The 22,007-nt window shown below is 32.1% G+C and overlaps 1 protein-coding gene across 1 annotated transcript in view; it reads right to left on the bottom strand.

Moving 5' to 3' along the window:
- LOC308649501 (jouberin-like) overlaps positions 1 to 22,007 on the bottom strand; it is a gene marked incomplete at both ends in the record, with an annotated part of 67,162 nt that overhangs the window by 24,012 nt on the left and 21,143 nt on the right. Inside the window, 8 exon segments of the mRNA XM_081295035.1 lie at positions 1,195 to 1,424; positions 5,612 to 5,735; positions 9,387 to 9,519; positions 14,533 to 14,643; positions 14,647 to 14,685; positions 15,816 to 16,001; positions 18,116 to 18,211; positions 21,093 to 21,285. Of these exon segments, the coding sequence (XP_081151161.1) occupies positions 1,195 to 1,424; positions 5,612 to 5,735; positions 9,387 to 9,519; positions 14,533 to 14,643; positions 14,647 to 14,685; positions 15,816 to 16,001; positions 18,116 to 18,211; positions 21,093 to 21,285 (1,112 nt within the window).

Here is a 22,007-nt window from a genome sequence, read left to right as displayed (position 1 = left end):
ATAACCTGAGCTACTTCTGACAATTTTTCAAGACACTTTTCTTCTCACGGCCTTTCATGTATATGTTCCAAATTTACTGACATCCTTATAGATGAACATTATTATTACAGATACATATTATCATTTTGATCTGAATCCCATTTTAATTAATGAATGCTATAGCTTACATAGCTAGTGTCTGAAATAATGTATAAAGTGAGTAATTAACAGACTTAATAAAATTCTTTAAAGAAAAATAACTTATATTTTATATCTTTAAAATATCATCTACATTATTCATATGCTAGGAGAAACCTTTAAATGATTATAATTTTCCCTTTTATATGTGTGTGTACTTGATATGATTTGGATATGCCCCCAAAACTCAAGTATTGAAGGCTTGGTCCCCAGGGGAGCCATATTCAGAGGTAGGGCTTCAGGGAAGTGATTGGATCATGAAAGGCTTTGACTCCATCAGAGGATTAACCCACTTATAGCTAAATGGACCACTGAAAGGTGGCAGAAACTGTAGGCAGTGGGACAGTTGGAAGAAACAGGTTACTGGGAGATGTGCCCTGGGATGGTATTACTTGTCCTCTGTCCTTTCCTCTCCCTCTCTGCTTCCCCACTGCTCTACTGTGAACATCTTTGCTCTACCACACTCTTCTACCTTGATTCTGCCTCACCTCAGGCTGAAAGCAATGAAGCCAGACAACCATGGACTAAAATCTTTGTGAGCCAAAATAAATCTTTGTTCTTCCAAATTCTTTTTTGAGTTATTTGATCAGTGATGAAAAGCTGAGAAACACTTACTATTTAAATAATCCTGGTGCTCATTTAACATATATATTTACATTCTTTTGAAATTTTTCCCCCACATTTCCCTAATTTTGGATCCTTTAACTTAAAAGGTCCTTAAAAACAACTAACTAAGAATAATCATCACCAATCCAAGTAAATACATTAAGAAAATCTGATACACAACTGACTGTTGAGAGTAGATATCAAATGAATCTGTTGAGAAATTTAATAATTTTAAAAATATAAACAAAACTCTCTCAGTGTCAAACCTACATGTAACCTGTACCTAAATATTCACAAATAATCATCATTACATAAAATCCCCCAAGCTTAAATAAGCTTATTAGTAAAATGAAAATTAAAATCAGTTCTTCATTCAATTAGCCCTCCTTGTGAACATATTCTCTGACATACCTTCAGCATCAAAACAGAGAGAGTTGATAAAACTCTTGTGAGCATCAAATTGTCGAACCAATATGGCAGAATCTTCTCTCATATCAACTTTCCATATCCGTATCATAGAATCATAGCATCCTGTCACCACCAGCTCTCTTACAGCTGGATGAAATTTAGCCGTGTAAACAAAAGAAGGATGAGGTAAAACTCTGAAAGTATTTGTATTGTTTATTTCATTTTTCCATATCCTGTAAAAATAGAAAAGTTATATATTGTTTCTGAAAGGCATTTAACAGTTTATCTAAAAGGTAATAGAAAATAACCCTTAAATAAGTAATTAACAATGACCAAGGTAAAGCAACATTTATAGCAATAAAAAAATATGACCATGTATTTGATGGCTGAAAAATTTCACACTTAGCCATTTCTTATTCTCAAGCATAATATATCTATTAATTATAACCTATAGGGTAAAATTAAAAACTGTATTTTTATTTGGATATCTCTATATTTTTAAAATCTACCTATTTTCGATATTATTTAAACCACATTGAATAGTTGGTAAAATATTGCTTTTAGTACAATGTATTTTTAAAAATATGGAGAGAAACTTAAATGATTGGCCATTTATGTTGTATATATTGCTTCTGGAAAATGCTTACTAGCGCTGGTTTAGAGAACAGGATTGACTATTGATTTTTACATCTGTAATTTCAAAAAAATTGATTATGTAGATAATAAACATGAAGATCCCAAAGACTTTAAAGCCGTGTTGAAATTACTCTGAATTCTTGAGCAAAATAAAAATAATATCAAAGATTCTGATAAGCTATGCTACATTGGGCACTCTTTCTGTGTTCAACCCTCTCAGTATTTCTTCCTCTAAATAATGGCTGATTTTATACAAAACTTAATATTATTATTGTCTTGATCAAAGAGTGAACCAAAGGGTTAAACTGTTTTTTTAGGTATTTTACATTTCTGTGATGTGTAAAACTAGGCAAAATCTAGCAACAAAAAGGTGTTATATGAATGTGGAATAGTGAATTTTTAAAATATGTTTGGTTAAGTTATTAGAATTAGAATTTTTTTTTAAATCAGGGAGGATTATAGTTCAAAATGTTTTGAATTACTGCATAAGAATTAAAGCAAATTAAGACCTCTATAAAACTGTAAATAAAAGAAAAATATAGTTGACTATTTAAAAATAACATTCTATGAATTTTCTCAGCAGTTGCTTAAAATATGGAATATGCTCTTCAATTACTAAGAATCCAAACTATTGATGAAAGAACATGTTTTCAAATGAAAATAAAGCACATGTGTCACTACATAAACATTTTTACCACAGTAAAAATTTCAATAAACATATGCTACATGAAATAGGATGCCTACTAAAAGAACAAAATTGCTAACTTGCTAAAATAGTTAAAAGAAGAAAATCTTAATTGCTTGTTAATAAATCTTAGTGGCATTATTTGAAATATTATAAAACAGGCAGAAATGAAACAAACTTATCTTTAAAACAGCTCCATGCAATTAAAGTAGATACAATATTTTTAAAATAAAAATGAAGCATTTTGTATAAAACCTGATCAGTTACTAGTGGTGGTTTTTACAGAATACAAGATCAAAAGACATATATTAATGGGTTTAGAGGAAATCAGGGTGCTCATAGAGAACAAGGAAACACAAATCTGTAAGGAGTGGGTGAGCACATACCCCAAAATAATTATATTTGGGGATGAAAAAAAACATACCAAAGACCAAAGTTAAAACAGTATTGTGAGGGCTGGGGCTGTAGCTCAGTGGCAGAGCACTTGACTAGCATGCATGAGGCACTGGGTTCGATCCTCAGCACCACATACAAATAAAAAAACAAAATAAAAGGCATTCTGTCCATCTACAACTACAAAAAAAAAAAAAAAGCAGTATTGTAAGGTACACCAAATGGGCCTATTGGAGAACCATTCCTCAGATTGTATTAGGAACTGTTGATGTGAAAACACACACACACACACACACACACACACACACAATTCTACAAATGGCTAAAGAAGAGGATTTAGACTAAAGGCATATGGCAGAAAGCTAGTCAGTGAGAAAATGTTACTCAGGAGACATTAGTGATAACATAGAGCAGTGATTCCCAGGAAAAGAGAAGAAGACATGGGCAGTAATTACATTTTGCCACTTCTGATTATTAGGAATCCTAATTCTCTTCCTTTTAACTTTAGCTTATTCCTTGCAAATATCCTTTATTTCTTTCAAAAACCTCCTTGTCCTTGCTCTCCCTTCATTCAGTTAATGATTTCACAATATTTTTACAATGTAGAGTCTAAACAAAGCTACATAAAGAATAACATACTTCTCTATAATGTATTGTATGTTGTGTGGGGAAACCCAGGACAGCTTCAAGAAAATTTGGGCTGAATTTTTAAATGACAACCACAATTCACTATGGCTCATAAAAGGCACTTAATTTTTCGTGGAATGATGGAATTAGGCAAAAAAGGTAAGAGAGGGGCATTTAAGTATAGGAGGAATAAGTCTAAGGTAAAATGGCATGAGATGACAAAGAAGATATGTTAAGGGTATTTCCAAAGATTGTGTAGGTCAGGCAAAGGGTATCTGGCAAGTGCATAGAGAAGAATGTAAGAACAATCAATGAGGGATATGTCTTTATGCCGTGGTAAGGAGTTAGAACATTTCCCAAAGGCAATGGGTATTCAAAGACTTTTTAAAGTCAAAGTATTATTAAAGATGGTTTTAGAAAGATTAGATTTTAGCACAGCAGAGGCAGAAGAGCTAGAGATTGAACGCTGGGAAAGTGAAATACCGACATAAGAAGAGATACTAGGGCTTGAAATAAGGCAAATGCATCAACAACAGAAGGGATGTGACAGAATTTTGAGTCTTTGAAGAGGGAGAACTGGCAGACTTCAGTGCTTGTTAGATGTGGACAGAAATGGTGGGAATGGAGTAGATGAGCACAGTTTGAAAAGACAAACTCAAAAAAAAAAAGGTGGGAGACAGAGACATTAGCACATAAGAGACTCAAAGCTGGGGAAGGGGAGAGAAATTGCCATATACATACAAAACAGATAAAGATGGGTGCATTTATGGATATTAGGAAGGAAACCAGAAGGAAATAAAGAAAGTTCATGTCTAAGTTTGACAGTAAACTGAAGGTAGTCATCTAACAAAAACTGGAAGACTGTAATTTAGTATAGAGAACTTGAAGACTGTGATTTAGAGAACTTGGTGCACAGTGAGCTTTGGATCTGCTACCAGAGGAATGGGAAAAGGAGCTGAATAAAAATAAGAATAAAGATTACTCAGTAGGGACAAGAGCTCAGGTGACTAAGACTCACCAATCTACAAACAATCCTTAACAGAGCTATGCATTTTCCTTTAGTATTACAGACATCAGACTAAATGGATGCCCCTGAGAATACTGTTCCTGATCAGTTCCTGAGCATATTGGTAAAGGGGGAGTAAGAAAGTAGGTTCCCAGCTAAACAAAGAGGGAAGTTAATTGTCACAAACTGTCATCTTTTTCATTTACATATAAACTAAACAATGATAAAAATCATTATCAATTAGACATTTTATATAGAAAAGAAGAGTAAGATCAATAGAAAAAGGGGCCCAGAGGCTACAAGTCACATGCTAAGTAAAGAGGAAGCAAAAAAAATGTAAATGAGAGTGAAGTCATAATGGATTTTAAAATGCTAAGTGTCACACTAAACTATAGAGAGAACGTGTCCTCCTAATAGTTGTTGGAACCAAATTAAATGATGTATATAAAAGCATTTTGAAAAATTATCTACTAGCATTTTTAGAACACATTCAAAGTCAAATAAGCATCTAAAAACAGTATAAATAAAACTTTAAAATTTAGCTTTTTAAAAAATTATTGATACTTACTAAATTGAAAAGGGACAATTTAAGAAGATATTGAAAATGCAAATAATTAACAATCTACAAAACTCTTTAAAACATAAACCACATACTTATTTATTCCCTCTACGTCACTATATCTAACTAATGAGCTCTATTGGGTTCTAGCCCCTGAATCCAGCCATGGCTGAAGATTAAAGATGGAATCTCTGACATCAGAGGAAAAATTTCAAGTGTATAATAACCTCATCTCAAGCTATTAATCAAAGAGTTTACTTAATGATCATTTCAAGATGGTTAGGACCAGAAATCCTACATACTATATAAATAAATATATTTAAGAAGAATTATTTCAAGGAAGAAATTTATGACTACTTATTTAATCAGTCAGTCTACATGATGCATATTTATGACGGTCCCTTCATAGGTAAAACAAAACAGAAGCATAAGTGTAGTTGTATGACTTCATCTTCTCTTAGCTTTACTCCATGGCAAAGAGCATGCAAAATCAGAACTTGCTGAGTATACTAACCTGGCAGTGCCATCAGATGATGATGTAAGAATATATCGATCATCTGTTGACCAGCAAAGGTCATAAATGATATTGAGGTGGCCACACAATTCTTTCATGAAACGTCCAGAAGGAATTTCATATACTAATAAAAATATTTAGAAATTAATAGGCTTCCAGATAGAGGATATTTAATTCAATGTTACCTAAATACACAATTCATAATAATTTAGACATATGTTAAAAACTGTGTAAGAAAAATACAACCAAAGACATATGCAGTACAAACAAAATTTTACAATGTATTTAAAAATAGTTTTTCATTACCTTTAGATATAAGAATTTACACATAAAATTTTATAATATGCTAAAGTTATATATTATTAATCATTTTAATCTCTCAAAGCAACCCCGAAGTATCTTTGATAATTAATTGATCAGTCTTATAATAAATAACATTTACATTGCAATTTACTTTAAATAGTCTATAATATGGGGCTTCACAAATAAGGTTTTATTTATTCTACGTGAAAAAGAACTAAATGCTGACCCCAATTGTAATTATTTATAGTAATAAGAAATTTAAACTGTTATTGTCAGAAAAAAATTCTAATGTATAGACACTATGGCTGACCTGAAGAGGCGCTGCACCAGTAAAAAGTGAAGGCTAAGGCAGAGTTTTAAATTGTCTTCCAAAACACTGAAAGCATATTCCAACACATACACACAGCTTCCTGGCCAAGGACATCAGACCTATCCACTCATAGTTATTTTTTAAAAAACTCTGCCTGACCTATAAGCTGACCACTAAACTGAGTAGAGACTACAATATTAATACATGACAAAGAATAAAGACTTTACAGAATTAGTCCAGGAAAGTCACTAAACAAACCTATAGAGAACTTTTGGTAATATCGCCATTTTGATAATGTTAGTTCTGCCTATCCATGAACAGGGTATATTTTTCCATCTTCTAAGATCATCTTCTATTTCTCTCTTTAGGGTTCTGTAGTTTTCATTGTATAAATCTTTCACCTCTTTTGTTAGGTTGATTCCCAAGTATTTTATTTTTTTTGAGGATATTGTGAATGGGGTGTTTTTCCTCATTTCTGTTTCAGAAGTTTTGTCGCTGATATACAGGAATGCCTTTGATTTATGCGTGTTGATTTTATATCCTGCCACTTTGCTGAATTCATTTATTAACTCTAGCAGCTTCTTTGTAGACCCTTTGGGGTCTTCTAGGTATAGAATCATGTCATCTGCAAATAGTGATAATTTAAGTTCTTCTTTTCCTATTTTTATGCCTTTAATTTCTTTTGTCTGTCTAATTGCTCTGGCTAGTATTTCAAGGACTAAATTAAATAGAAGTGGTGAGAGAGGGCATCCCTGTCTTGTTCCAGATTTCAGAGGGAATGCCTTCAACTTTTGTCCATTCAGAATGATGCTAGCCTGAGGCTTAGCATAGATAGCTTTTACAATGTCAAGGTAAGTTCTTGTTATCCCTAGTTTTTCTAATGTTTTGAACATAAAGGGATGCTGTACTTTGTCGAATGCTTTCTCTGTGTCTATCGAGATGATCATATGGTTCTTATCTTTAAGTCTATTGATGTGGTGAATAACATTTATTGATTTCCGTATATTGAACCATCCTTGCATCCCAGGGATGAATCCTACTTGACAATTACTAATAGGGCATTATGTAAAATTGTGGATGTGTAACTGACGTGATTCTGCAATCTGCATTTGGGGTAAAATTGGGAGTTCATAACCCACTTCAATCTAATGTATGAAATATGATATGTCAAGAGCTTTGTAATGTTGTGAACAACCAATAAAAAAAAGAGTCACTAAACAAATAGCAATAATAATAATCCTGGTTTGGATGAGAGGAAATAGGAAGAGGAATATGATTCCCAGAGCTGCTGTATTACTTTTTTTAATTTAAATATCCAGTTTTCAGCTCAAAATTATGATACACAGAAAAACAAATAGGAAAGTATGGCTCATACACAGGAGGAAAAAAAGCAGTCAATAAAAACTATCCATACAGAAATTGAAGAAAAAATAAAAAAGAAATTGAAGAAGCCCAGAGGTTGGTCTTTTTCAACAAAAACATAATATTATAAATATGTTCAAAAATCTGAAGAAAACCGTGTCTAAAGAAGTAAAGTATAACAATGATTTCTCATCAAAAAAGACTGTATCAGTAAAGAAACGGAAATAATAAAAAAGAATAAGGCAGAAATTTTAGGGTTGAAATGTACAACTGCTAAAAGGGTTGAACAGCAGCTCTGAACTGATGGAAGAATTACTAAACAATGTCAGGTCACTGGAGATTATTCTGTCTGACGAACAGAAAGAAAAAGAATTTAAGGGGCTGAGGTAGTGGCTCAGCGGTAGAGCACTCGCGTATCATGTGTGAGGCCCGGTTCGATCCTCAGCACCACATAAAAATGAATAAATGAAATAAAAATACTGTGTTCAACTACAACTAAAAAATAAATATTTTTTAAAAAAGAATTTAAAAAAATAAATGAATAAGTCTCAAGAGACCTGTGGGACACTACTAGTTCCACCAACACAGGTACAAGGAGTGTCCCAGAAGAAGAAAGAGAGGGGCAAACAGAACACTGGAATGACTGAATACTTAGCATATTTGTAAAAAACAGTAATCCATACATTTAACAAGCTAAAATGATGGCCAGATTTGGACACATCATAATAGTTCAAAATCAAAAAGTCATCCTCTATTTTAAGATTTAAGCAATACACATAGCACTTTTAACAAGTAACTTAAGCATAAAGTAACAAGTCCATCACAAAAAATTTACAACATATAAACCAGAATGAAAATAATTATTTCACTATCCCCCCAAAAGAAAAAATATATTATTAATATCTTAGAGCATATTTCCCAAGAATCTTTTTCTACTATACATAGGTTTCTTGGTGAATTTTAAAATAGCACAGTGGTAATTGAATTACATAAATAATTTTGTATTTTAAAAATCTGTTTATTATTGCAATGAGAAGGAATAGTCATTCAAAAAATGCCAATAGAATCAATTCTGACTAAATCAACCAAGGCATAACAAACTACGTGAAGCTAAGTGAAGTTCAACATGATCTGGGGGTTAAGGCAGAGGAGGTTAATGCCATGAGGAGCTGCTTTCTTCCTCCTGAGGAGAGCTGGCTTTCAAGAGCGAGTCATAAATACGGGACTATTTAACACAGAATTCTAAATCTAGAACAGTATGATAATGCTCACGTAAAAAAAAAATCTCTAAAGCTACAGAAAAATAATCTTTCTTGGCCTCTCTGTTGACTTCCCTGTTTTAATAAGAAGTTTTTATCTGGGTCCTGCTAAGCCAATTATTAGCATTCTAGTGCACAAGTTTATGAGTTTTTATAATTCAAATAACCACCTTTATCAACTAACCATATTGAACTAAAATCTCCCATGAGAATTATTAATCCCTTATATTTCTAAATTTCTGTACTTAAAGTAGAAAATGTTTACAAAAATTCTTCTGCATGTTTAAAAAAATTAATAGCTTTCATTTCAGAATTTTCACTATATTTGAAAAAAATATAAAAGTTATAACAGTTTTAAAATTTATACAAGTTATAAAAATACAAAAGTTATAAAAGTATAAAAGAACTGTTTACCTGAAGAAATCTGTTTAATTTACTGGTATTGGGGATTACTCGAATTAAGATTTCAATGAATTCTAAAAACTAAACAATGTCCACCACACAGACTACAATCAGATTAACAGGTAGGATCATTTCTCACATATAATCGGATATCCATCCCGGCTGGCACAGGCTGCTGCTAATATTCTTCCATTGTGGGAGAAATCAAGACAAAAACATCCTCGCTCTCCTGCATTCAGTGAGAAGAGGTGCTTGTTTGGGATACTGCAAGCCTAAAATACATACATTTAAAATTCATGTTAGTAAACATTAAAAATACAAAGTCTAGTTAAATTTAAATTATTATAGTGTCTTTTCTTAATAAAAAGGGAAGAGCAAGTAGGTAGAATAATGAAAAACCATAGTAAATTACTTACTAACCAGAGAATTGGTTCTCCATAAAATTAAGTGAAATTGTTCTTCATGTCTAACTAGTTTTTAATTCATACAAAATATGAATAGAAACATTTCAATATCTGATACTCTAAAGCTGTCACTACCACATTGCTTTTATACAAGCACAGAAAAGAATATATGTCACCTTATTTTGTAACAGCAACTAACAAGTCACTTTTGCTAATGTGACAAATTTGTTTTTTTTTCCTTAACATAACCACTTTGTTTTTAAAACTACATATGACCTAGTTTAAGCCCAGAGTATACAAATATTCGTTTTTCTTTTTCTCTCTTAAAATAACCATCCTCTGTGACTGTTTCTAAAATATACCATAATTCCCTGCCCACCTATTTGTGGTTTTCTTTCTGAGGTTTTTGGTTAGTAACAGCAACTGGGGTCTGAAAATAATAAATGGAAAATTCCAGAAATAAATAATTCATAAGTTTTAAATTTGGTACCATTCTAAGTAGTGTGATGAAACAGCATCGTCCTGCTCCACCCCATCTAGAACATGAATCACCTCTTCATCCTGCATATCTATGTGACATAGATATCAACAGATGTAAGTATAGATACCAATATGCTACCTATCACTTAATAGCCTTCTTAGTTATCAGATCAACTATCATATCTCAGTGCTTATCTTCAAGTACCCCTTATTTTAATCAATAATGGCTCCAAAGAACCCAAGTACTGGCAATTCAAATATGCCAAAGAGAAGCCTTGAAATAATTCCTTTAAATGAAGAGGTGAAGGTTCTAGATTTATTATAGAAAAGAAATCATATACTGAGGATGCAAAGATCTATAATAAGTTTTTATCTGTGAAATTATGAAGAAAAAAATTGTGGTAATTTTGTGTCATACCTCAAACTGCATGTTATAGCTCCAGTGAGTAATAAGTGCTTTGTTAAAATGGAAAAGGCACTAAATTTGGAGGTTGAAGACATGAACAGAAAAGGTGTTCCAACTGACAGCAACATCAGAAAACATTGAGCCTATACAAAAATTTAGCGAAGGATCCCCTGAAATGAGTGACACAAAGCCATTTATTGCAAGGAAGGGAGTCTACAGATTCTCATTTGTAAATTAAACTTTAAAACAGTTATGTATAAATAGAGGAACAGATAACCTATGGAGGGTTTAGTACTATCTCTGGTCTTAAAATGTATTTATTGGATACTTAGAGTAATTAATCATACCCTATTGGTCTCTCATTCATTAATTTCATTAAAATTTCTTCATAATTTATATGGTTTCATTCCCTATTCCAATTTTCTGGGTATTAATATCTACTATAGAAAACTCTACTTATTTTTTCCCCCAATATCTCTCTCTTAACCTTTAGTGGGTCTTACTTTTGTATTTCTTGTCATTCAAAAAAACTGAATTAAACATATACTGAGCCCTTAGTTGTGTACTGTGAATATTGTACCTTACTATAAATGCCTTTGAGAAACACCATAAGCAATCCCTGCTATTAGCTAAGAGTATCTATTATTAGCTAACTATAGCTAATAAGGATATTCAGAGAGTTAAGTCTAGCTTAATGGACTCAAAGACTATTAGGCTTGCTCTCTAGATGGGAGAGCAAACTCAAATTCCTAGTACAAACAAATCTCAAAAGATTTGTTTGTACTAGGAATTTGCTACTAGGAATGTATTTGCTACTAGGAATGTGGAATAATAATGTATCAGACAACAGATGAACTCTTGATAGGAAGAAGGGGTAAGAGGAGAAGGGAGGGGGCAGGGGGTTAGCAATGATGGTGGAATGTGATAGACATCACTATCCAAAGTACATGTATGAAGACATGAATTGGTGTGAACATACTTTTATATACAGAGATATGAAAAATTGTGCTCTATATGTGTAATAAGAATTATAATGTATTCCACTGTCATGTGTTTTAAAAATAAAATCAATAAAAAATAATTTATCAGACATCATGGAAGACAAAAAAAAAACAATCTGAAGGAGATGTTTGGAGGTTTTACTTACAACCACTTGCTGCTGCTTTTAGAGAAAGTGTAACTGAGGAAAACCATACCTAATCATCCAGCTAAAATCACTGAAGCTACTATCATGTTATGTGTATTTCCAGGGTTTGACATTGTATCCCATTCTATAAAAATTAAATAACAACAACAAAGATCCTCAACAGTTTTGCCGGTGATCCCTCTGTTAATTTCCTGCAGTCACTAAATCAGGCAGGGTCTTATTTTCTACATTTTATATCCATGTCTTGCTTTAAATTTTTGTCATAACTAACCCAAGGTTAGCCCCTCATCACCTCACACATCAATGTCCAAATACCATTCAACATATTTCTCTAATTCTAATGTATCCTGCTTTAGGACTTTCACATGACATTGTCAACATTTATTATCTGAAATATGATTAAATTTCTCTTCTTCCCAGAACCTTCCATTATTTCTCACATCCTACACAATCAAGTATCAGGCAAGACACTTTACCTCTTATGCAAACTCTGCTTTCCAGTCAGCAAAGTGTTGCAAGAGTCTAATAAATGCAAAGAAGCCCTTTTCACTTATTTGCAACTCTGTTTCCATATGAAATATCCTTCCCTACTCAATCCTTCTTCACTACGCCTAAATCATCCATACTAGTATCTCAGAATCCCTCTTGTGAATGAATATTCTTTATCCATTCTAGTTCACCTTCTTCATATTTCAAGTCTCAACTTTATCTAGCTTCAGGATTACTTCAGTCTTAAAATTGTTTTTGAAGATCCCCCCAAAGCTTTTGTTTATGTAGACATATCCATGGAAATTTTTCATTAGAATTTAAAATGGAGAAATTTTAAAAATATTTAATTCACTTCAAAAATAATACTAACAAATCCATTAAATGTTAACAAAAGAACACTTATGAAAAATAACTACATGAAGTGAAAGTGTGTGTACAGATTTGAAAATCTCCATAACATCTGGCTTAATAAACGCTAGGTTTTCATAACTACTTCTGCATTCACCCTCTTGAGATATCACATGCCATTTGGCCTCTGGAAAACTGCAGCATGTATTTGAAACAGAATGAAAATAAAAAGGACTACTAATGCCTTGGAATCATTATGAAAAGAGACTCACTTTGAGGATTACCTTGAAAGGGCCTCAGGATTCCTGAAGGTCCCTGAACACACTTTGAAAACAACTGATGTATAAAATTACATTTATATTTATTTTTCCTCAAGACTTTCACATGAAAGTGAACATCACTAATTTCTCCTTTCCTTAAGGGCATAATCTAGTGTCATTCTCTCTATATTAGAGGTTGAGTATCCTTATTTGAAATAGTTGGAATGAGAAATATTTCAAATTTTGGAGATATTTTGGCTTTTGGAGTATTTACCTGGACATTTGTGGCTGAGCATCCCTAAATTGAAAATCTGAAATCTCAAATTCTCTAGAATTCAAAACTTTTTGAGAGTTTTGTATTTTCACATTAGAGATGTTCTACCTGCATTGTTTGAAGTATCCCAACCCCAATAAAGATATTTTAAAATGCATCTATAAAACTGGTCTCAAAAGAAAGTTAAATGTGTTACAACACACAGCAAATGAAGAGGCCTAGAAAAACAACCATTCCTATTTCTACATTAGAGATTTGGATAAAATTTAGATTTTGGATAACTTCTGCCCATGGCTCAAATGTATAAAATGAACTACTCCATCCTTTGTAGAAATAAGTAAGATATTTATAAAGCTGTACTACCAATGTTTTTGCCACTACAAAAAATACTAACGAAGTTAGAATAACTTAGGAAAAAGTTTAAATGTTGCTCAACTTGTTGTAGAAGGATATGCATATGTATGCTATCTCCTTCAAAATGTGATTCAGGAAAACTGGAGGCTGTAAAAAATTCATGAATTCATAAAGATTAGGAGATATGTATCTTACATAACAAAAATCTGTTTTGACTCTGTTATGGGCTAAATAGTGTCCATTTCCCAATTCATGTTAAAGTAGCAGTAGAGATAAGAGTATTTAAAAAAGTATGATTAAGTAAGAAGAAGTCATTAGGGTAGGGTAGTAATCCAACAGACTTGTGTTCTAGTAGGAAAAGACACCTGATATAACCATACACAAAGAAAGGATGATGAGAAGAAGCAACAAGAGGGTAGTCATCTGCAAGCTAAGGAGATGTCACAGAGGATATCAGCCTTGCTGGCACCTTAATCAACATTCATATATTGAAACCCTAATCTCCAATGGGATGGTTTTTAAAGACGGGGCCTTTGAGAGCTTATTAGATCATAAATGTGGAGTCCTCATAAATAGGATCACTGCACTTAAAGGAAGAAACATGTGGTACATAATCTCTCTCTCTCTCTCTACCATGTGAGGATATAGCAAGGAGGACATTTGTAAGCCAGGAGGATTTTCATCAAATTAGGAAATCAAATTAGCTAACAACAATTTGGCACTTATTTCTAGAACAGTAAGAAATAAAGGTCTGTGTGCAATCTCAGGTACTTGGGAGGCTAAGGCAGTAGGATCACAAGTTCGAGGCCAGGCTTGGCAACTTAATAAATAAAAAGAACTGAAGATGCAATTTAGTGGTAAAGCATCCCTGGGTTCAATCCCTGTTCCACAAAATAAATAAATAAATAAACAAACAAATGAATGAATGAATAAACATCTGCTTCACCTGTGGTATTTTGCTATAGCAGCCATAGCAAACTAATATAACTTCTCTGGTACCCAAATGAAAAATCTACTATACATATAATAGAATTCTATTATTTGTCAAATGGATTAATTAAAAGTCTAAGATTAAGGTAATAAGTAAATATCTAAATCAATCCAGTATTATTAAACACTTCACCTGCCCAGGAAGTCGTTTCCATTTTACTACTTCCTTTGAATCTTCTAATCCAGGTTCTGTGTCGACTGAACTTGATTCACGGTGGCGTTCACAATACACTGGTTTACCTTTTTACTCCTGAAGTGCCATCATAGAGCGGTAAGATGGTTTTATCTAGACATGTATAGAAAATGAGAAAATTTATATCACATTCATGTTTCCTAGCAAAAAAAATATGTATATTATGTATATATATATTCACATTTATACATATATATTGCTTTTAAAATATGGAGACAAATATCGAAATGTTTTATAAAAGGCAATCCATAAAAAAATTCTATTTTTATTTTTTCATTATTTCAAGTAAAAGTTCTATAATCAAAAAGTTTTAAAAGTTTGAAAAAAGTTGATTCTAATGGTTGCATGAAATGGTTCTAATAACCTTGTCCTTTCATTTTCATTTCCTCATTAATACCTATCTGATATTTTACCACGGCTATGGTATACTATGATATTTACATCTTATTTTTTTTTGAAATGACAAAACTAATATTATAAAAACTCTTATTTAAAAATTTAAAAAACCCTTATTTCTTAGTGATTTAACTCCATTTAAACCAATTGACCATGTGGTCAAAGTATATAAAATCAGCTACAGAAAGTGCAACTGACCTGAAAGATTATTTTATTAAAAATAAAATTTGGGGGCCTGGGGTTTTGGCTCAGTGGTAGAGCACCTGCCTCGCATGTGTGTGGTCCTAGGTTCGATCCTCAGCACCACATACAAATAAATAAAATAAAGGTATTGTGTCCATCTACAACTAAAAATATTAAAAATAAACAAATAAATAAATAAAGTTTTATTTGGACACATCACATCCATTTATTTATTGATTGATTCCATATCTATATTGCTACATTTACACTACAAATTTGGGTAATTTTGAGAGAGATTATATGGTCTATAAACTCTAAATTATTTACTATCAGGCCCTTTATAAGAAATATATTTCTCATAATTTTAAAATCATCCTTTCATTTTAACTAAAAAAACAACAAATTTTAACATTTTTTTCTAACACTGAAATCTACATTAAAAACTTAAAATTCATTTAAGTATCTCTCTGAGTATTAACCATTATTAACCATAAGCTTAATATATATCATCTCTTCAGGCATTTTCCTATTATAAAAATCCATTAAAAATTTTGAGACCTATCTTTTTAAAACTGGAAAACATATTATATCATCATTTAATTTCAACAATAGAAGGTATACATTTGTATGTGCTATTAACTTACACAGTCTGGAACTTTCAGTCCTCGCACAGTTACATACAATGTTGAAGGATAACGATTTCTTGGACATTTGGACCACCATTCAAAAACCTCAACAACATTTAATTGAGATCGAGGTTTAGTAGGTGGGTAGTACAGTTGCAAGCGAAGTTTTGAATTGATATTTGCATTTCCATTGGCTCCCAGTAGCTTAAAAGAATTCATATAAAACATTACTTTCACAGAAAATAAATAATACAATAAAGCAATAATATGTAGTCAGAAACTCTTTTATAAATGATCAATGTGGCATGCTGAAATTTCTTGGATTTATAAAGCAAAGGAAAGAACATTGACATAGTTGGTTAAGTACAGATTCGGATTATTTTTGAATAAAGGTAAACCAAATGACAGGTAAAATATTTTTTCAATAGCCCCCTTTTTATCTGTACAACCACTTCAGAATACAAAGCATTTACATTACTGAACCAGATGCCACTCTGCACAAAGGAGTGATCAATACATATTAAACAGAAACAATTTCCCATTTATTCCTTATTACTATTTTTAATGGTTAAATTATTATGTTTTTAAAAAGTCAACATCATCAAGATACTTAAACTAATTCAAACAAATCATTATATTTTCCCAATATTTTAGTTCATCTTCTTAAAATGGTCTATTTAAAGAAACCTACTAAACAAAATGAATTAAGTAAAGATTCTTATTAGAAAAATTCAAAAATCTCACCAACTCTTTCAATAGAACACAACTCTAAATAGGAAATCAATTATTTCTTTGCAATGCTAAGGCTTAAAACCAGGGCTTCACACATGCTAGGCAAGTGCTCTACCATGAACTATATCCCAAGCCTTAGGAAACATCTTTTTAATATTTGTGTCCTGTACAAATTAGGAGTAGAGTGATAGTTGTGAGAATTTACATTAGCTTGGGCACAGTATGAAGGTGACTTAAACCAAAAGAAGAGTAGTCAGTGAGTGCAGAAGACATATTTAATAACATTTACTGACTGATAACTTGAAACATTAAAAGAGTCAAGAAAGACTCCAAGGGAGTACTGTCCAATAGAACTTCCTATGATGGTGGAAGTGCTCTACACCTGCGCTTTCTAGAACAGAACCCACTAGTCACATGGGGCTACAAAACACAAGGGGCTGTAGAACCAAATTCATAGTTATATTTAATTTTAATTAATCTAAACTTATTTAGTAACAAGTGGCTTGCAGCTACCAAAATGGACAGTGTAACTGGGAGACTGGGAAGATGGCAGTACTACCAACTGAAAAAAGAAGAGAGAAAATGGGTAAGAGATTAGTTAGGATGTTTGTTCACTCTGGGGGAGTCTGAGATATCTATAGGTCATTTGAATTAAAATGTCCAGTAAGTAACTGCATTTACAAATCTGAAGGACAGAAAAGGAAAGTGGGTCCAAGAGAAGTGAATTTCATATGAAATCAAAAGTAGGACATCAGACTACTGCAAGAATTTCCTATGTGGATCTTCAAGGATATACAATTGCTCCCATTCTACTCCATTCTTCACATTGATCAAAGTAATCTTTCCAAAACATGGTTCAGATTGTTTTATCCTTTTGTTTAAATCCTGTAATGACTTCCTATTACTTTTTAAAAATTTTATCATGGCTTGAAAGTCCTACGTAATCAAGACCCTGTTGACCTCAGTAACCTCTTTATGCACCATTCTTTCAGTCTCTACTCTCCAATCTTAGCAGCCTTTTTTGTTGTTGTTGTTATCTGAATAGATCTTGCTACTTATAATAACTGGATTTTCCTAGAACTCTCCACTCCACTGCTCCCACCTAGGTAGTGCTTCCTTAGGAAAGTTTTCCTGATCCCACAGGACCCTTGCTTCATAATCCAACCCATAACTCTTCACAGTATTTACAAAAATTAATAATTATCTATTTAGTTATTTTATGCTTGTTTTTCTTATTAGAATATGAGGTCAACAAATTTGTCTTCTTTAAGTCTACTGACTAAAACAGTGGCCAGCACATAGAAATGGCTTACTGAATATCTGTTGAATTGAATAAAATTGGCAGGGTCATATATATCTTACTTGGTGCTGCATCCCCAGGACCAAAAAGTGGAAGTGGTAGAGGATAGGCAATCAGTAAATATTTGAGACTCTTAACGAGTGTCTCCAAGTTTGTGTTAACATCACTTTTCACGATGCAATCTTCCTTTAAGTTCTAACTCCTTATATGAGACTAAACTGTCTAGGGAAAAGCAACCAAAACTGGAGATTATTTTAAATGTGTTTAAAATGAATGAAAAACATACCTTAAGAAATGCCCAGGCAATTTTCCGAAAGCCACATTCTTGGTTTTGAACCTCAGAGTTATTCTTAATTTCATCCATGCTCAAAAAATCAACAATCTGCAAGTAAATTCCAAAAATTACTTCATAGAATACTAGACTATCTAAAATTTAATATTTTCTAATAAAATATTGTTAAAAATTAAAAAAAAATTTAGTTGTTGATGGACCTTTGTTTTATTTATTTGTGTATGATGCTAAGAATTGAACCCAGTTGCCTCACCCATGCCAGGCAAGTGCTCTACCACTGAGTCACAACCCCAGCCTAATATATTGTTAAAAAAAATTTTTTTTTAAAGAGGGAGAGAGGGAGGGAGAGAGGGAGGGAGGGAGGGAGGGAGAGAGAGAGAGAGAATTTTAATATTTATTTTTTAGTTTTCAGCGGACACGACATCTTTGTTTGTATGTGGTGCTGAGGATCGAACCCGGGCCGCACGCATGCCAGGCTACTGCTTGAGCAGCCCCATATGGTTAAAATTTTTTGAAAAATCATTTGAATATTTAAAAATGTGTTCTTTATATAGAGTAAAATCATTTTTATCTCATTTCATTCACCTTTGAGTTAACTCCGCTATTGAGGGTTCATTTTTTGGCCACTTTATCTCTTATCTCTTATTAGTAAATCTTTTATTAAGATTTATTTTAAACCTAAGGCAAAGAGTTAATTACCTCAAATATTACGGCTATGCCAACTACACTGCCCTAATCATCTTACATTGTATGCATTTATGGGAATGCCACAATGTAACCCATAAATATGTATAATTATAATGTGTCACCTAAATGTAAAAGATAATTACTTAAGTGCAGTCTAGGCACAAATACACCAGGCATAAAATTCTTAAGCTTTATCATTTAATATGTATCAGAGCAGACTTCAAAGGATTCATTATTTTAAAAACTCAGGACATTTTTTCTGAATCCTTGCTTGGATCACCTTCCTGAAGTTGGGGGCTTTCTCTTTGGATACATGTTGTAATTAGGCTTCTCAAGAGATTTCTTTCATACCTTCATCTTATCCATATATTAAATCTCAGGGATTTGCTATCAACCTGCCACAGAGATTGATTCTAGGTACTTGTTAGAGGCTATTGCTTTGCATTCATGGTTATCAAAAGATCAGTTGAGAGATATTAAAACTTTATAGAAGACTGCTTAAACATTAATATGGATTTCATCCATCCCTATTCTTTAGATTCTTAAATCTTGTTTCAGATATAATACATGTCCAGTGAAAAAGCACTGACAATATAGAAAAATACAGAAGCAAAGTAAAACAATTTGTAATCCAGACCTACAAATAACTACCATTAGCATTTGGCTTATACAAATGTAAACCTTTTTCTGTGCATTTCTAAATATATGTAAGCATGTGACTACAAATACCACACTCTTTTGCAAACTATTTCATATAGCATGTGTTGGCTATATCTCCATGTCATTGCAACCTATGAATATCATCATGTTAATGGCTGCCTAGACTAGTCTACCTAAAATTCTGTATTATAAAACAAAATAAATGTAATAAAAGCCATAATTTATTTAATCAAATCTGTTACTGATTAAAATTAGGTTCCTTAATGTCTCTCAAGTTTTTGCCATAAACAGAGATGAAATAAATATTTGCATATACATCTTTGTACACATGTTACTTTCCTTTTAGGATAAATATCTTGGAGTAGAATAACAGTTTTAAAGACTTCTGATGGACATTATAAAATTTTCCTCAATAAACTCTTCAAAAATTGAAATCAGCAGGCAGGAAACACACTGTGGTAAAACTTAAGTAACCAAAATTGATAATCCAATAATCTATCATTCTTATACCACTTAATAATTAAGTGATTATAAAATGACATATAATAAATCACAATGACTAGTTTCTTTCTTTCTTTTTCTTCTTCTTATTTTTTTTAAAGGAGTGGGATTTATTCAAGTGTGAAGTATAGAAACAGGACTCTTGCAGGGGCTAAAGAGGACCCCATTACGGGTTACCCCCAAATCACAAGTTTCTAGAACAAAGAAAAAAATTCCTTGAGATACAAATTACATTTCTTTTTAAAAAATTAGAAACTTTATATACATTACACATAACATAATCATAGATGAAATGATAGAATATTTGTATTATAAACAAACATAAATAATCTGAAAGTCAAGGATCATAAAAATAAGCCATTCTACAAAATGAAACATCAGCTCCTGTCATGCCAGGCACCTTGTTCCCATACTAAAATTTTCCAGTTTGGTTAAACTGGAAAGCAGGCTTTCTCTGTTTCACTTTGCTAGCAGAGAGAGAACATAAAATAGAGAAATTAAATGTGGTATTCAAGGTTGAAATTATCATCAAATATAAATTACCTAACTTAAAAATTGGAGTAACTTAAAGGAAATCACTCTACGCCAAACCTTGATATCCTTTTCAGTGGGGAAAAAAAAAAAGGAAAAACTTATAATTACAAATCCGCTCAAAGACTATCTATTTTATAAATCTTTCTCTGAGTACTCTGACCCTTCACTTCACATCTAATAAGTTCTTCATCATTTTTGGTTATATATGACATTGTATTAGTTAACTGATCTATGTATGTTTCTTTCTTTTTTTTTTTTTATCCAGGTGGTACACATATTCTTATGGAGTCTAATACTCAGTTAAATAAGCTTATACTATGTAAATGGAGGACTGCACTCATACAGATAAGATTTATCACTTTAATTAACAGTCATGAGGCTGCTGTAAGGATTAAATGATGTCACAGCATAGGTCAAATGGCTAACTTCTGGCACTGAAAACTATCACTGTTTTATCTGTACCTTCACAGCATACTGCACACTACTTTGTTGAATTATTTAACTACTTACCACTTACATTTAACAACTTATGTTTGCACAATTAAATATTAACTAAAATTTAGTTTGAATTGTTTAATCCAATTCATACCTCAAAGAACAAGATGACTTTAGGACTCTCATCAAACTCTCGAAGCAAAGAGGGAAAATTTTCATTAAATATAATTTGTTCTTCCCATTCTGGAAGTCTTGATTTTAACTGTTTAAAATCATAAGGCTGAGTCATAATAGGAAGAATATAATCCACATTCTCTTTTTCATAGTAAGATGACACGGGTCGTTCACTGTTCAAAGAAAGACATTTCTGTCAACAAAATTCATAATTTTTAGATGAGAAAAAATTATGATACACAACCAGAAATAATAAATCATAATATAAAAGGAAAAATTATTTTCATAGTTCATCTAGAAAATTATAAATTCATAAAACTTTAAAGTAAAATAGTGCCTTACTATCATTTTGTATTTATATACCATCAGTTTTCACAGAATTATAGGAACATAAAGTGAGACATAATTATACCTTCACTATATAGTGGAAATAAAGCAATTCCTTCAGAATTTTAAACAAATTTATGATGATAGCACAATAAGTTAATATAAAAAAGGGCCAGGGCCAGGAGTGGTGATGCATGCCTATAATCCCAGTGGCTCAGGAGGCTGATGATTTCAAACCAGCCTCAGAAAAAGCAAAGTGCTAAGCAACTCAGTAAGACCTTGTCTCTAAATAAAATACAAAATAGGGCTGGGGATGTGGCTCAGTGGTTTAGTGCCCCTGGGTTCAATCCTGGGTACACTAAAAAAAAAAAAAAAAAAAAAAAAAAAAAAAAGCACAATTTTTGGAGCTATCACATTTTCTTTACAACTGAATAAGTGAAAGCCCTTTTTTTTGACAATTTTCATGTTTTCTGCCACTGCCATATTTCTGAACAACCAATTTTTTGAATGTTAGTATCATCATCTATTTTATTTACCTTGTTCTTTTACTTGGCCCTCAAGTATGTAT

This window comes from Spermophilus citellus (genome assembly GCF_964194105.1).
Source record: "Spermophilus citellus genome assembly, chromosome: 5".
Classification (NCBI taxonomy): Eukaryota; Metazoa; Chordata; class Mammalia; order Rodentia; family Sciuridae; genus Spermophilus; species Spermophilus citellus.
This window is presented reverse-complemented; position numbering and strand designations above follow the sequence as displayed.